General features: G+C 53.5%; 1 protein-coding gene across 4 annotated transcripts in view; it reads left to right on the top strand.

Annotated features, from left to right (window-relative positions):
- FAR1 (fatty acyl-CoA reductase 1) overlaps window positions 1-15,207 on the top strand; it is a 48,973-nt gene extending 33,766 nt beyond the window's left edge. For all 4 annotated transcript variants that reach the window (XM_069739212.1, XM_069739211.1, XM_069739210.1 and 1 more), the window contains exons 10-12: window positions 8,291-8,420; window positions 8,730-8,857; window positions 10,733-15,207. In XM_069739212.1, the coding sequence (XP_069595313.1) occupies window positions 8,291-8,420; window positions 8,730-8,857; window positions 10,733-10,895 (421 nt within the window). In that variant the 3' untranslated portion in view covers window positions 10,896-15,207. The remainder of the gene's footprint in view (window positions 1-8,290; window positions 8,421-8,729; window positions 8,858-10,732) is intronic.
- Window positions 15,208-15,433: the final 226 nt, after the last annotated feature.

Raw genomic sequence — 15,433 nt, 5'->3', positions numbered from 1 at the left:
GCAGCACTGAGGAGAGGACGTGTAGGTGGTAGACATGAGGATGAGGAGATATAGGGTGGTGCAGCATTGTGAAGAGGTAGGGTAGTAGATAGTGATCAGCGAGTATACTTGTTGTTTGGGTGATCTGCGAGTATTTGTTAGTGTTCGGAGATTTAGTTTTCATTGCAGCAGCTGCATGATTTATGGCTACTAGCCAGCTTGATTACATGTGAGGATTCCCTAGCAACCAGGCAACCCCCACATGTACTCAGCCTGGCTAGTAACTGTAAATCATTCAGCTGAGGCAAGGAAAACTTACTCTCCGAACACTAACAAATACTCGGAGATCACCTGAGTACACTTGCTCATCACTAGTAGCAGACAGATGAAGGCGGTGTAGGGCAGAGCAGCAATGTGGAGATGTTTCTGGGTGATGAGTTTGTTGAATTCTGTATGTATCGGATGGGTAACCGGTGCAATAACAGGCAGAGTGGAGCAATCGGTGTATCAGCTGGAAAGCATTGTGTCCCTGACTGCTGCATACAGGATAGATTGGAGAGAGGAGAGTTTGAGAGGAAGACTGCTGAGCAGTGAGTTGTAGTGATCATGTGGATGAACTTGCTCTGTAAAGTGTTGCATTGTAGGGCCCCAAACCGTCTCCGCTTCTTTCCCCTGCATATATCTGTCTGCATCTGCTGGAGGAGCTTGGCCGGGCAGCTGGAGAAGGGCCTGGCCAATGAATCGTGGTCAGTGTCTGCTTCTCCCCTGCCGCTACCCGGACGAGCGCCTTCATGGTGCTGCCAGCTGTCTGCACCCTCCATCCTCATGTGGTTCTCATTGGAATCCCCACATTGGAGCCAGACCACCATGTTGTTTTTTCCTTTTCCGTCTCTTCGTTCCTGTTGCTCGCAGAGTTTGTTTTCAGCACGAGACCCGTTCAGAGGTGCAGTAAGTGAACGTTTGTTCCCTAATTACCAACCTAACCGGCTAATTCCACCCTCCGTGCTTCTATTGCCATCAAGCCTGTCACTTTTCTCTGCATTAAGCTATTACCGATATGAAAAGTTTGCAGTCCATTCTGCATTTTGTGCATTTTTTTTCCTTGATGCTTTTATGATCTTTCAGTCATTTATATATTTTAGGGGTAAAGTTTAAACATGATTGAAAATGCATTAATGTGTGTGAGCCTATAATACAGAATGCCTGAAAGTCTTGGGTTTGGAGGTGTGGATCACTGACTTCTTTCATCTTCGTCGTTCTGCTTTCACACGTGTCGCTTTGATGCAGTTTTTGGCTTTGGTCTCCTTCCTTTCTGTCAGACCCGGCTCGTGTGACGGCATCCTCTCATTGTACATGCACTTGTTGGCCCTTTGCTCTGCTCTCTGTTCTCGCTGATGGTTGTCGTCCATCCCCAGTGTTGCATCCTAATGATGTCCTAGCTGTGTTGTCCCGGAATCGCCCCGATCCTGTCCTGTTTGTAAAAACACAAGCACGTCCGCCTTCCTCCTTCATTTTCCTCTCCGCCTTGGTCCGCTCCTGCAGCCTCCTCCAACATTTGCTTTAAATAGGATCCCTGCTAAGACGGCTGAGCATTCCCGGAGGAGCGGACTCATTGCCGGACTCACACTCATTTCTGTCAGTATCTGGGTCACTGTGAGGCAATGGAACGCTGCAGGTCACCTGTGTAATACCTAGCTTGTAGCAGAATGGTATAAGTGTCTGTACATGATCCTAGAGGCTTAAGAATCTGCGTAGGATCTGTCAGGAAATGGCTCACATACCGTGGCTGAACTACAGACTGCAACAGGGGCCACAGATTAGCAACCTGACTGCCGCCTCCGAAGCTGAATGGGATCATTAGGGGGAGCTCCCTGTATACAGAGATACATAGGATCCTGTCTGCAGTCACCACTAGGGGGAGCTCCCTGTATACAGAGATACATAAGATCCTGTCTGCAGTCACCACTAGGGGGAGCTCCCTGTATACAGAGATACATAGGATCCTGTCTGCAGTCACCACTAGGGGGAGCTCCCTGTATACAGAGATACATAGGATCCTGTCTGCAGTCACCACTAGGGGGAGCTCCCTGTATACAGAGATACATGATAAGATTCTGTCTGCAGCCACCACTAGGGGGAGCTCCCTGTATACAGAGATACATAGGATCCTGTCTGCAGTCACCACTAGGGGGAGCTCCCTGTATACAGAGATACATGATAAGATTCTGTCTGCAGCCACCACTAGGGGGAGCTCCCTGTATACAGAGATACATAGGATCCTGTCTGCAGTCACCACTAGAAGGAACTCCCTGTATACAGAGATACATAAGATCCTATCTGCAGCCACCACTAGGGGAAGCTCCCTGTATACAGAGATACATGATAAGATCCTGTCTGCAGCCACCACTAGGGGGAGCTCCCTGTATACAGAGATACATAGGATCCTGTCTGCAGCCACCACTAGGGGGAGCTCCCTGTATACAGAGATACATGATAAGATCCTGTCTGCAGCCACCACTAGGGGGAGCTCCCTGTATACAGAGATACATGATAAGATCCTGTCTGCAGCCACCACTAGGGGGAGCTCCCTGTATACAGAGATACATGATAAGATCCTGTCTGCAGCCACCACTAGGGGGAGCTCCCTGTATACAGAGATACATGATAAGATCCTATCTGCAGCCACCACTAGGGGGAGCTCCCTGTATACAGAGATACATAAGATCCTGTCTGCAGCCACCACTAGGGGGAGCTCCCTGTATACAGAGATACATGATAAGATCCTGTCTGCAGCCACCACTAGGGGGAGCTCCCTGTATACAGAGATACATGATAAGATCCTATCTGCAGCCACCACTAGGGGGAGCTCCCTGTATACAGAGATACATAAGATCCTGTCTGCAGCCACCACTAGGGGGAGCTCCCTGTATACAGAGATACATGATAAGATCCTGTCTGCAGCCACCACTAGGGGGAGCTCCCTGTATACAGAGATACATGATAAGATCCTGTCTGCAGCCACCACTAGGGGGAGCTCCCTGTATACAGAGATACATGATAAGATCCTGTCTGCAGCCACCACTAGGGGGAGCTCCCTGTATACAGAGATACATGATAAGATCCTGTCTGCAGCCACCACTAGGGGGAGCTCCCTGTATACAGAGATACATGATAAGATCCTGTCTGCAGTCACCACTAGGGGGAGCTCCCTGTATACAGAGATACATGATAAGATCCTGTCTGCAGCCACCACTAGGGGGAGCTCCCTGTATACAGAGATACATAAGATCCTGCCGGCAGCCACCACTAGGGGGAGCTCCCTGTATACAGAGATACATGATAAGATCCTGTCTGCAGCCACCACTAGGGGGAGCTCCCTGTATACAGAGATACATAAGATCCTGCCGGCAGCCACCACTAGGGGGAGCTCCCTGTATACAAAGATACATGATAAGATCCTGTCTGCAGCCACCACTAGGGGGAGCTCCCTGTATACAGAGATACATGATAAGATCCTGTCTGCAGCCACCACTAGGGGGAGCTCCCTGTATACAGAGATACATGATAAGATCCTGTCTGCAGCCACCACTAGGGGGAGCTCCCTGTATACAGAGATACATGATAAGATCCTGTCTGCAGCCACCACTAGGGGGAGCTCCCTGTATACAGAGATACATGATAAGATCCTGTCTGCAGCCACCACTAGGGGGAGCTCCCTGTATACAGAGATACATGATAAGATCCTGTCTGCAGCCACCACTAGGGGGAGCTCCCTGTATACAGATACATGAGATCCTGTCTGCAGCCACCACTAGGGGGAGCTCCCTGTATACAGAGATACATGATAAGATCCTGTCTGCAGCCACCACTAGGGGGAGCTCCCTGTATACAGAGATACATGATAAGATCCTGTCTGCAGCCACCACTAGGGGGAGCTCTCTGTATACAGAGATACATGATAAGATCCTGTCTGCAGCCACCACTAGGGGGAGCTCCCTGTATACAGAGATACATAAGATCCTGTCTGCAGCCACCACTAGGGGGAGCTCCCTGTATACAGAGATACATAAGATCCTGCCGGCAGCCACCACTAGGGGGAGCTCCCTGTATACAGAGATACATGATAAGATCCTGTCTGCAGCCACCACTAGGGGGAGCTCCCTGTATACAGAGACACATAAGATCCTGTCTGCAGCCACCACTAGGGGGAGCTCCCTGTATACAGAGATACATAAGATCCTGTCTGCAGCCACCACTAGGGGGAGCTCCCTGTATACAGAGAAACATGATAAGATCCTGTCTGCAGTCACCACTAGGGGGAGCTCCCTGTATACAGAGATACATGATAAGATCCTGTCTGCAGTCACCACTAGGGGGAGCTCCCTATATACAGAGATACATGATAAGATCCTGTCTGCAGTCACCACTAGGGGAAGCTCCCTGTATACAGAGATATATGATAAGATCCTGTCTGCAGTCTCCACTAGGGGGAGCTCCCTGTATAGAGATACATAAGATCCTGTCTGCAGTCACCACTAGGGGGCGCTCCCTGTATACAGAGATACATAAGATCCTGTCTGTAATCACCACTAGGGGGAGCTCCCTGTATACAGAGATACATAAGATCCTGTCTGCAGCCACCACTAGGGGGAGCTCCCTGTATACAGAGATACATAAGATCCTGTCTGCAGCCACCACTAGGGGGAGCTCCCTGTATACAGAGATACATGATAAGATCCTGTCTGCAGCCACCACTAGGGGGAGCTCCCTGTATACAGAGATACATAAGATCCTGTCTGCAGTCACCACTAGGGGGAGCTCCCTGTATACAGAGATACATAAGATCCTGTCTGCAGTCACCACTAGGGGGAGCTCCCTGTATACAGAGATACATGATAAGATCCTGTCTGCAGCCACCACTAGGGGGAGCTCCCTGTATACAGAGATACATAAGATCCTGTCTGCAGCCACCACTAGGGGGAGCTCCCTGTATACAGAGATACATAAGATCCTGTCTGCAGTCACCACTAGGGGGAGCTCCCTGTATACAGAGATACATGATAAGATCCTGTCTGCAGTCACCACTAGGGGGAGCTCCCTATATACAGAGATACATGATAAGATCCTGTCTGCAGCCACCACTAGGGGGAGCTCCCTGTATACAGAGATACATGATAAGATCCTGTCTGCAGCCACCACTAGGGGGAGCTCCCTGTATACAGAGATAAGATCCTGTCTGCAGCCACCACTAGGGGGAGCTCCCTGTATACAGAGATACATGATAAGATCCTGTCTGCAGTCACCACTAGGAGGAGCTCCCTGTATACAGAGATACATGATAAGATCCTGTCTGCAGTCACCACTAGGGGGAGCTCCCTGTATGCAGAGATACATGATAAGATCCTGTCTGCAGCCACCACTAGGGGGAGCTCCCTATATACAGAGATACATGATAAGATTCTGTCTGCAGTCACCACTAGGGGGAGCTCCCTATATACAGAGATACATGATAAGATCCTGTCTGCAGTCACCACTAGGGGGAGCTCCCTATATACAGAGATACATGATAAGATCCTGTCTGCAGTCACCACTAGGGGGAGCTCCCTGCAGCATCTTGCACCTGCACTGTTGCATATTACATAATTACTGGGGGGTTCTCACAGGCTCCACAATTCTGATCATTTATTTTATTTCCTTGGCGGCTTAAATGTGGGAAATAAATGCCTTTTACTACCTGAAAGGAAATGCCATTAATTCCCCCTCCGGGTTTTGGAGGCTTTCGCTGCCAAGAGATCCTGTAACACGTTGCAGTGTAATCTTCTCTGGCTGGAAAGCATTTAGGTTAAGTGCTTTATTATCAATATCCACCATCCTCAGGCCTCAGATACATTCTGCTGTAGCCATTAAATCCCCTGATGTCAGGAACCCAAAATACTTTGTTTTCTAATCAGTGGTAAATCCAGCAGGGAAGAATCCCCCTGACATGATGGGAAGAATCCCCCTGACATGATGGGAAGAATCCCCCTGACATGATGGGAAGAATCCCCCTGACATGATGGGAAGAATCCCCCTGACATGATGGGACTGTGGCATATTTTTGACCAGTTCTCATTAACCCCTCTGCTCATTATGTGCACGGCCTGCGGTAATGGTCTCCTGTTATCACTCAGTGGTGGCTGCTCATATCACACATGTTGTCTTAGAGCCCGATAAGCCCCCAATACTAAATAGATGGGTTCTGTGACAGATGCCCTGCCAGTCCTCCTCCTTTCAGTCCTCTGCTCTTATTGACCCTCCTCTGTCAGGTGCCCCCTCAAATCCCCTCATTGGTGTCTGTTTCATCCTTAAGGCTCATGTGTCCATCTCTCCTCTCTTGGCTTCTCATGTCTCCTTGCCTTCCTTCCTCGAAGCGCCTCATTCTACATCCCACCCTCTGCATTTGAAGCTACTCCTTTGTGTCAATTCCCTCCTCGAAAAGGCTCCTCTGTCCTCTTCCCCCCCCCCCCTGAAGACTACTCTGTCCTCTCCCCCCCCGAAGGCTCTTCCTTGGTCCTTACCCCCCACCCTGAAGACTCCTCCACTGTCCTCACCCCCCACCCTGAAAGTTACTCCTCTGTCCTCTCCCCCCCCACCCTGAAGGCTCCTCCTCTCCCCCCCAACATGAAGGCTCCTCCTCTGTCCTCACCCCCCCACCCTAAAAGCTACTCTGTCCTCTCCCCCCCCCCCCCCCCATCCTGAAGGCTCCTCCTTAGTCCTCTCCCCCCCACCCTGAAGGCTCCTCCTCTCCTCTTCCCCCCCACCCTGTTGGCTCCTCCTTAGTCCTCTCTCCCTCCCACCCTGAAGGCTCCTTCTCTATCCTCTCCCCCCCCCAAGACTCCTCCTCTGTCCTCTCCCCCATCCCCCCCGAAGGCTCTTCCTTGGTCCTTACCCCTTATCCTGAAGGCTCCTCCTCTGTCCTCTCCTCCCCCTTGAAGGCTCCTCCTCTGTCCTCACCTCCCCACCCTGAAGGCTCCTCTGTCCTCCCCCCGAAGGCTCCTCCTCTGTCCTCGCCCCCCCCACCCTGAAGGCTCCTCTGTCCTCCCCCCTGATGGCTCCTCCCCCCCGAAGGCTCCTCTGTCCTATCCCCCCCACCTTGAAGGCTCCTCCTCTGTCCTCTCCAACCCCCCCCTCCCCCCCCCCCGAAGTCTCCTCCTTTGTTCTCACCTCCCCACCCTGAAGGCTCCTCTTCTGTCCTCACCCCCCCCCCCCCCAGAAGGCTCCTCCTGTCCTCACCTCCCCACCCTGAAGGCTCCTCCTCTTTCCTCACCTCCCCACCCTGAAGGGTCCTCTCCCCCCACCCTGAAGGTTCCTCCGTCCTCTCTCCCCCACCCTTAAGGCTCCTCCACTGTCCTCTCCCCCCCCCCCCCCCGAAGGCTCCTCCTCTGTCCTCTCCCCCCCCCTGAAGGCTCCTCCTCTGTCCTCACTCCCCCACCCTGAAGGCTCCTCTGTCCCCCCCACCCTGAAGGCTCCTCCTCTGTCCTCCACGTCCCACCCTGAAGGCTCCTCCTCCTGTCCCTACCCTAAAGGCTCCTCTGTCCTCCACCCCCCACCCTGAAGGCTCCTCCTCTGTCCCCACCCTGAAGGCTCCTCCTCTGTCCTCCACCCCCCACCCTGAAGGCTCCTCCTGTCACCCCCCACCCTGAAGGCTCCTCCTCTGTCCCCCCCCCCACCCTGAAGGCTCCTCCTCTGTCCCCACCCCCTCCCACCCTGAAGGCTCCTCCTCTGTCCCCACCCCCCCCACCCTGAAGGCTCCTCCTCTGTCCCCCCCCCCCACCCTGAAGGCCCCTCCTCTGTGTCCCCCCCCCCACCACCACCCTGAAGGCTCCTCCTCTGTGTCCCCCCCCCCCCACCACCCTGAAGGCTCCTCCTCTGTCCCCCCCCCCCCCACCACCCTGAAGGCCCCTCCTCTGTGTCCCCCCCCCCCCCACCACCACCCTGAAGGCTCCTCCTCTGTCCCCCCCCCCCCACCACCCTGAAGGCCCCTCCTCTGTGTCCCCCCACCACCACCCTGAAGGCCCCTCCTCTGTGTCCCCCCCCCCCCACCACCACCCTGAAGGCCCCTCCTCTGTGTCCCCCCCCCCCCCCCCACCACCACCCTGAAGGCTCCTCCTCTGTCCTCTCTCTCCCGTTCCGCTCACTCCGGTTGCTTTTATTAACTACACGGGTGTTGGATATTTGTGCCCGGATTATTAATGTTGGGGACCTCTTCCCCCACCGATTGTCCCGCTCTTGGGGGTCACTAATGATTTGTGGCTTTCTTCTCTTGGTTAAGGATGATGAAGACGATCAGTCGTCTGCACAAAGCCATGATGTTACTGGAGTATTTCACGAGTAATTCCTGGGTGTGGAGCAATGAGAACACCAACATGTTAATGAGCCAGCTCAGCCCCGAGGACAAGAAGGTGAGGACAGCGTCTGCTGTGGGGGGGGGGGGAGGGAACTGTCTGTCACCCCGTGGGGTCTGTCTGTCTCCTGGGGGAGGGGGCTGTCTGTCCCCCGGGGGGGAGGAGCTGTCTGTCATCTGGGGGGCTGTCTGTCACCCGGGAGCTGCCTGTCACCCAGGGGGTCTGTCTGTCACCTGGGGGTGGGGTGTCTGTGGGATCCGTCCACCCTCCGTCATTCTCCACTTTGTGGCGTCGCTGTCACTTAGCGGGGGGCCGTCAGTCCGCTCCTGTGATTTGCCGGTTTCTCGCATCCTCTGTGTCTTGTAGGTGTTTAACTTTGACGTTCGGCAGCTGCACTGGGCGGAATATATGGAGAACTATTGTATGGGAACCAAAAAGTATGTTCTGAATGAAGAGATGTCCGGCCTGCCCGCCGCCAGGAAGCACCTGAACAAGTAAGTTGTCTGCCGCCCAGTGATGGGAGGGCACAGGCAGGCGAAGTGCGGTCTGGGACATCATAGTAAAGATAAAAGTTCCACCAGGTAGTGCTGGCTGCACCGTACCGCCGGGTAGTGCTGGCTGCACCGTACCGCCGGGTAGTGCTGGCTGCACCGTACCGCCGGGTAGTGCTGGCTGCACCGTACCGCCGGGTAGTGCTGGCTGCACCGTACCGCCGGGTAGTGCTGGCTGCACCGTACCGCCGGGTAGTGCTGGCTGCACCGTACCGCCGGGTAGTGCTGGCTGCACCGTACCGCCGGGTAGTGCTGGCTGCACCGTACCACCGCTTTAAAATAAAGTCCTGCGCCCCCTTTCTACAGCCACCATGGTATATGCGCCATTAGTGCCCCCTACTGCGGGTCCGGCTCGTGATCCTCGATGCTGATCTTTTGAAATGAATTTTTATTAATTTTCAGTAATGTCTCAAACTCCTTTTTAGAGGGTCCTCGCCTCCCCTAATGTTAGTTTTATGCATGGTTATTACTCCTAAAAATGACAGCTGTCAGATGGACGTGTCCTAGCATGACCTGGCACTCCCAACTATGAGTGCACAGGACCACAGTGTGCAGCGCCCCCCACGGCCGGGACCACAGTGTGCAGCGCCCCCACGGCTGGGACTACAGTGTGCAGCGCCCCAAAGGCCGGGACCACAGTGTGCAGGGCCCCCCCCCCCCCCAACAGCCGGGACCACAGTGTGCAGGGCCCCCCCCCCACAGCCGGGACCACAGTGTGCAGCGCGCCCCCCCCACAGCCGGGACCAAAGTGTGCAGGGCCCCCCCCCCCCCCCAACAGCCGGGACCACAGTGTGCAGGGCCCCCACAGCCGGGACCACAGTGTGACCACCGCTCCATTCACCGTCTATAGAAGGTGGTCGCACACGCTCACTACCGCTCCATTCACTGTCTATAGGAGGTGGTCGCACACGCTCACTACCCTCCACTGTCTATAGGAGGTGGTCGCACACGCTCACTACCGCTCCATTCACCGTCTATAGGAGGTGGTCGCACACGCTCACTACCGCTCCATTCACCGTCTATAGGAGGTGGTCGCACACGCTCACTACCCTCCACTGTCTATAGGAGGTGGTCGCACACGCTCACTACCGCTCCATTCACCGTCTATAGGAGGTGGTCGCACACGCTCACTACCGCTCCATTCACCGTCTATAGGAGGTGGTCGCACACGCTCACTACCGCTCCATTCACCGTCTATAGGAGGTGGTCGCACACGCTCACTACCGCTCCATTCACCGTCTATATAGGAGGTGGTCGCACACACTCACTACCGCTCCATTCACCGTCTATAGGAGGTGGTCGCACACACTCACTACCGCTCCATTCACCGTCTATAGGAGGTGGTCGCACACGCTCACTACCGCTCCATTCACCGTCTATAGGAGGTGGTCGCACACGCTCACTACCGCTCCATTCACCGTCTATAGGAGGTGGTCGCACACACTCACTACCGCTCCATTCACCGTCTATAGGAGGTGGTCGCACACACTCACTACCGCTCCATTCACCGTCTATAGGAGGTGGTCGCACACACTCACTACCGCTCCATTCACCGTCTATAGGAGGTGGTCGCACACGCTCACTACCGCTCCATTCACCGTCTATAGGAGGTGGTCGCACACGCTCACTACCGCTCCCTTGCACACAGTGGGTTTCGGGTGCTCTGTTCTCATGATCAGTGGGGGCAGTGGTCATCCATTTATTTCCTGTTCTGTACATAAGTGATGTCTGTTGCTCATGGTCCAACCCCTTTAAGAACGGCTCTTTAGCGTGCGCCTGTCTCTGCAGGGTTTTTTACGTCTTCTCGTTCTATTCCAGGTTAAGGAACATTCGCTATGGATTCAATACCATCCTGGTGGTCCTCATCTGGCGCGTCTTCATTGCGCGCTCTCAGATGGCGCGGAACATCTGGTACTTTGTGGTTAGTTTGTGTTTCAAGTTTCTGTCTTACTTCCGGGCGTCCAGCACCATGAGATACTGAAGAGCCGGACGCCTCGCCTGGACATCTATGCACACAGCGCAGACTGCACAGACTGTATACAGCCATCCGTGTACGACCATCATGATATCCGTTCTCCAAGTGTACCTTAAACCGCACATGTCCGAGCCGGCCGCCACTAAACACAGCCCACGTTATCCCCGGGCACACACCGCTATGTGCCACGCCTGGTGGTGGACGCTGATGGGTGCTATCATCAAGTATCTGTAGTAAGCGGCGAACTAAAACTCCCAGCATAGCCAGCCCAGTGTGGGCGACAAAGGACCGTGTCTTCTTTAATAAACTCTAGCAAACTCCTTAATCTTATAATTTTGCTACATCTTGTATGATGACGCTCCTCTGCTATTCCTCCTGGAAATGGATGATACCTGTTATGACCTGGTGGTTAGGACAATAATGGACCTGATGATCAAGAGCACCCGGAAAGATCTGATAGCTACAAAAACACGGGACAAGCTCTGGGAAGTGGAAACTCTGCTGACCGCAATCCCTAATCCTATCAAACACACACTAGAAATAGCCGTGGAGCGCTCCTAACGCTCCCTATGCAACTCGACACAGCCTAAGAACTAGCTAGCCCTAAGAAAGGAAAATAAAGCCTACCTTGCCTCAGAGAAATTCCCCAAAGGAAAAGGCAGCCCCCCACATATATTGACTGTGAGTAAAGATGAAATCACAAACATAGAGATGAAATAGATTTAGCAAAGTGAGGCCCGACTTACTGAACAGACCGAGGATAGAAAAGGTCACTTTGCGGTCAGCACAAAAAGCCACGCAGAGAGTGCGGAGGCGCCCCTCTGCGTCCCAGAGCTTCCAGCAAGCAAGGCAATATTCACAATAGCAAGCTGGACAGAAAAAATAGCAAACAGGAAAATAGCAAAGAGGAACTTAGCTTCTGCTGGAGTAAACCGGTAACAGAACGATCCAGGAGCGAACTAGACCAATAGTACAACATTGACAGCTGGCATGGGGCAAAGATCTAAGTGGAGTTAAATAGAGCAGCCCACTAACGACTTAGCCTCGTCACCTGTGGAAGGAAACTCAGAAACACCCACAGCCACCAGAGGAAGTCCATGGACAGAACCAGCTGAAGTACCATTCACGACCACAGGAGGGAGCCCGACAACAGAATTCACAACAGATACCCCTAGTCCTGACACGATCCACATCGATTATAGGGACGAGTCCAGCAGGAATTACAGAGGAACGTCGGCCGTCCAGGGAGCTAAAACCTACTGGATAAGGAGAGTGGTGGTATGCTGGGAGTTGTAGTGTCAGGGTCAGCGATCGTTCTCTGTAGTGACTGCTTTGCTTTTGCTGCCTCTTTTCTCCTCCTTTAATTTCTAATCTTTTATGTTTTCTTTAGTTTTTTTTTGTATTTTTACACTTCTGTTTTTGTAACTGTTTATATATTTTTGCCTTTTTTTTTTTTACATTTCTCTGTCGCCCTTTTTCTTCGCCCCGACTCTTTGCGCTGCGTACATGTAACCAATCGATTTGAAGCGGTTTTGGCCATTTTGTTTGTACTTTTTATATGTCCTAAAAAATCCCTTTCCATAAAGTGGGATGAGCAGCGGCCCTCACTGATCGCTCGTAGGTCTTGTCCTCCCGGGCTGCGCCCCCATTATCGCCTCCTCCGTTACTGCGCCAACGCGACCGCCCCTCTGTACGGTTATCCTTGTGGAGAGTGGTGGCAGTGTAAAGTATGGCGGATTGGACGCCTTCCGTCTATAGCGGTGTCCGGGCCGTGCTCCGGGTCTCTGTGTAGCTTCAGCTCACATTACAGATTATTTCTCCCCATAAAACTGCAGCCCTGCTCCTGGGGGGAGGTACGGGATTAGAAATGTCACTAGTAGCGGCGCCCCCTCCTGTCCATGAGCCTCTCCTGGTTTTCCAGTTTAGTTCACCTTGGGGTTGCAGTACCACACTTAACCAGTGATGAAGTGTGGCGCTGTCCTGGAAGGAGTCTGATGCCTCCGTGTACGGAGGCCACCTGGCTGCTTCCATCAGAGGCCGAAGTTCTCATATTGTCTCCTCGACAGGAGTTAAGGCCGCAGCCACCATTTTTCCGCACATCTAAAATGCAGCATCTTTGCAATAGATTTCAATAAAAAATCTCTCACCGTTTAGAGTCTACAGCTCCTATCCAGGTCTATGAATCTCCATGGTAACAGACTACAATCCAACCCTTTGTAGTCTGATCCTGCAGTCAGACTTTTTTCCACTTGTTCACAATTTTTATTATTTTTTGACAGCCTGTTTGATTGAGGCTCATTCAGACGTCTGTGCCCATCGGATGGAGATCAGGTGGTCAATGTGCAGACCTCTGAGTGACCGACGGGAGAGCGTGACTGCGGGGTCAGACTATATACTCACGGCTTTCTGTTACTATAGAGACACCTGTCTGTAGGAGCTGTATACACAAAGCGGCTGAAGCTTTTTTCTTTTTCTTTTTTCAACCTGTCGCAAACTTGCTGTTCAGTAGTGATGATTTGGGACAATTAAAAAGTTCATAAAAAATGACCGCAGATGCAGAAGGGGCGTTTCACATCAATGTGTTTGTATAGGAGGTGGTCGGACCCACAGATGGGAGAACGGCTGAAAATGCCTTAGGTGGACATGGCATCCTGGCATGTGTATGTGGACATGTGTGGCCCCGGGCCTGTGTGTGTGGGCGCTTGTGGCCTCCGACCTGTGTATGGGGGCATTGATGCCCCCCAACATGTGTATGTGGACATGTGTGGCCCCCTGGCCTGTGTGTGTGGGCGCTTGTGGCCTCCGACCTGTGTATGGGGGCATTGATGCCCCCCAACATGTGTATGTGGACATGTGTGGCCCCCTGGCCTGTGTGTGTGGGCGCTTGTGGCCTCCGACCTGTGTATGGGGGCATTGATGCCCCCCAACATGTGTATGTGGACGTGTGGCCCCCTGGCCTGTGTGTGTGGGCGCGTGTGGCCTCCGACCTGTGTATGGGGGCATTGATGCCCCCCAACATATGTATGTGGACATGTGTGGCCCCCTGGCCTGTGTGTGTGGGCGCGTGTGGCCTCCGACCTGTGTATGGGGGCATTGATGCCCCCCAACATGTGTATGTGGACGTGTGGCCCCCTGGCCTGTGTGTGTGGGCGCGTGTGGCCTCCGACCTGTGTATGGGGGCATTGATGCCCACCAGCATGTGTATGTGGACATGTGGCCCCCTGGCCTGTGTGTGTGGGCGCGTGTGGCCTCCGACCTGTGTATGGGGGCATTGATGCCCCCCAACATGTGTATGTGGACGTGTGGCCCCCTGGCCTGTGTGTGTGGGCGCGTGTGGCCTCCGACTTGTGTATGGGGGCATTGATGCCCACCAACATGTGTATGTGGACATGTTACCTGTGTGTGGGCGCGTGTGGCCTCCGACCTGTGTATGGGGGCATTGATGCCCCCCAGCATGTGGACATGTGTGGCCCCGGGCCTGTGTGTGGGCGCGCGTGGCCTCCGACCCCCTGTATCAGTCCGTCATTGTTAGTTTGTTTACTGTATGTGATATTTGTAATTTGTATGTAACCCCTTCTCATGTACAGCACCATGGAATCAATGGTGCTATATAAATTAATAATAATAATAATAATTGATGCCCCCCAGCATGTGTATGTGGACATGTGTGGCCCCCTGGCCTGTGTGTGGGCGCGTGTGGCCTCTGACCTGTGTATAGGGGCATTGATGCCCCCCAACATGTGTATGTGGACATGTGTGGCCCCCTGGTCTGTGTGTGTGGCCTCCGACCTGTGTATAGGGGCATTGATGCCCCCCAGCATGTGTATGTGGACATGTGTGGCCCTAGGCCTGTGTGGGAGCATTGTTGCCCACCAGCGTGTGTGTGGACATGGGCGCCTCCTGCGTGCGTATATGTGTGTGTGGACATTGGCGCCTCCGGCGTATGTGTGTGTGGACATGGGCGCCTCCGGCCTGTGTGTGTGGGCACATGTGGCCCCCCGGCCTTCAGTTTCTCGTCCCATCACTTGGCGCAGTCCCTTATCCCGTAATGGATTTTGCAGTCCCACCGGCGGCAGGTATAACCCCCACGCTCCGTCACCACGCTGTCACGCCGTGCGATGCTGATCCGCCAGGCACCTTGTTTCCTGTAGGTGTGGATCTGATTTCGGTAACGCGTGAAATGTCATTGCTCTTTTTATTTTCACACTTGTATAGCCTTTAACTCCTCTGTTGCTGCCACAGTCCAGGACCGCACCGGAGTGTGAGACCGTGGTCGGCGACAGGACAAAAAAAAGAAATAAATTATGACTTTTTGTGACATTTGTGCCTCTTGTATTTTTTTCCTTTTCCTCGTGATACTGATTGCAGGGTTGATTGAGGGATTGTCGCCCTTCAGCGCGTTCCCTGGAGAATGTGACGTCATTCGGGCACGTACCCCGCAGTTGTCCTCCGGTGACGGGGGTCTCGTGTCCTGATGGGTCTATAACGTTGTGGGTGACCCTGCTGAGGCTTTACCATGTCTGTACCTTTCTGTAATGGGAACA

The sequence above is a fragment of the Ranitomeya imitator genome, chromosome 9 (genome assembly GCF_032444005.1).
Source record: "Ranitomeya imitator isolate aRanImi1 chromosome 9, aRanImi1.pri, whole genome shotgun sequence".
Classification (NCBI taxonomy): Eukaryota; Metazoa; Chordata; class Amphibia; order Anura; family Dendrobatidae; genus Ranitomeya; species Ranitomeya imitator.
The sequence above is the reverse complement of the archived record's forward strand: the minus strand, read 5'-3'. Positions and strand labels throughout refer to the sequence as shown.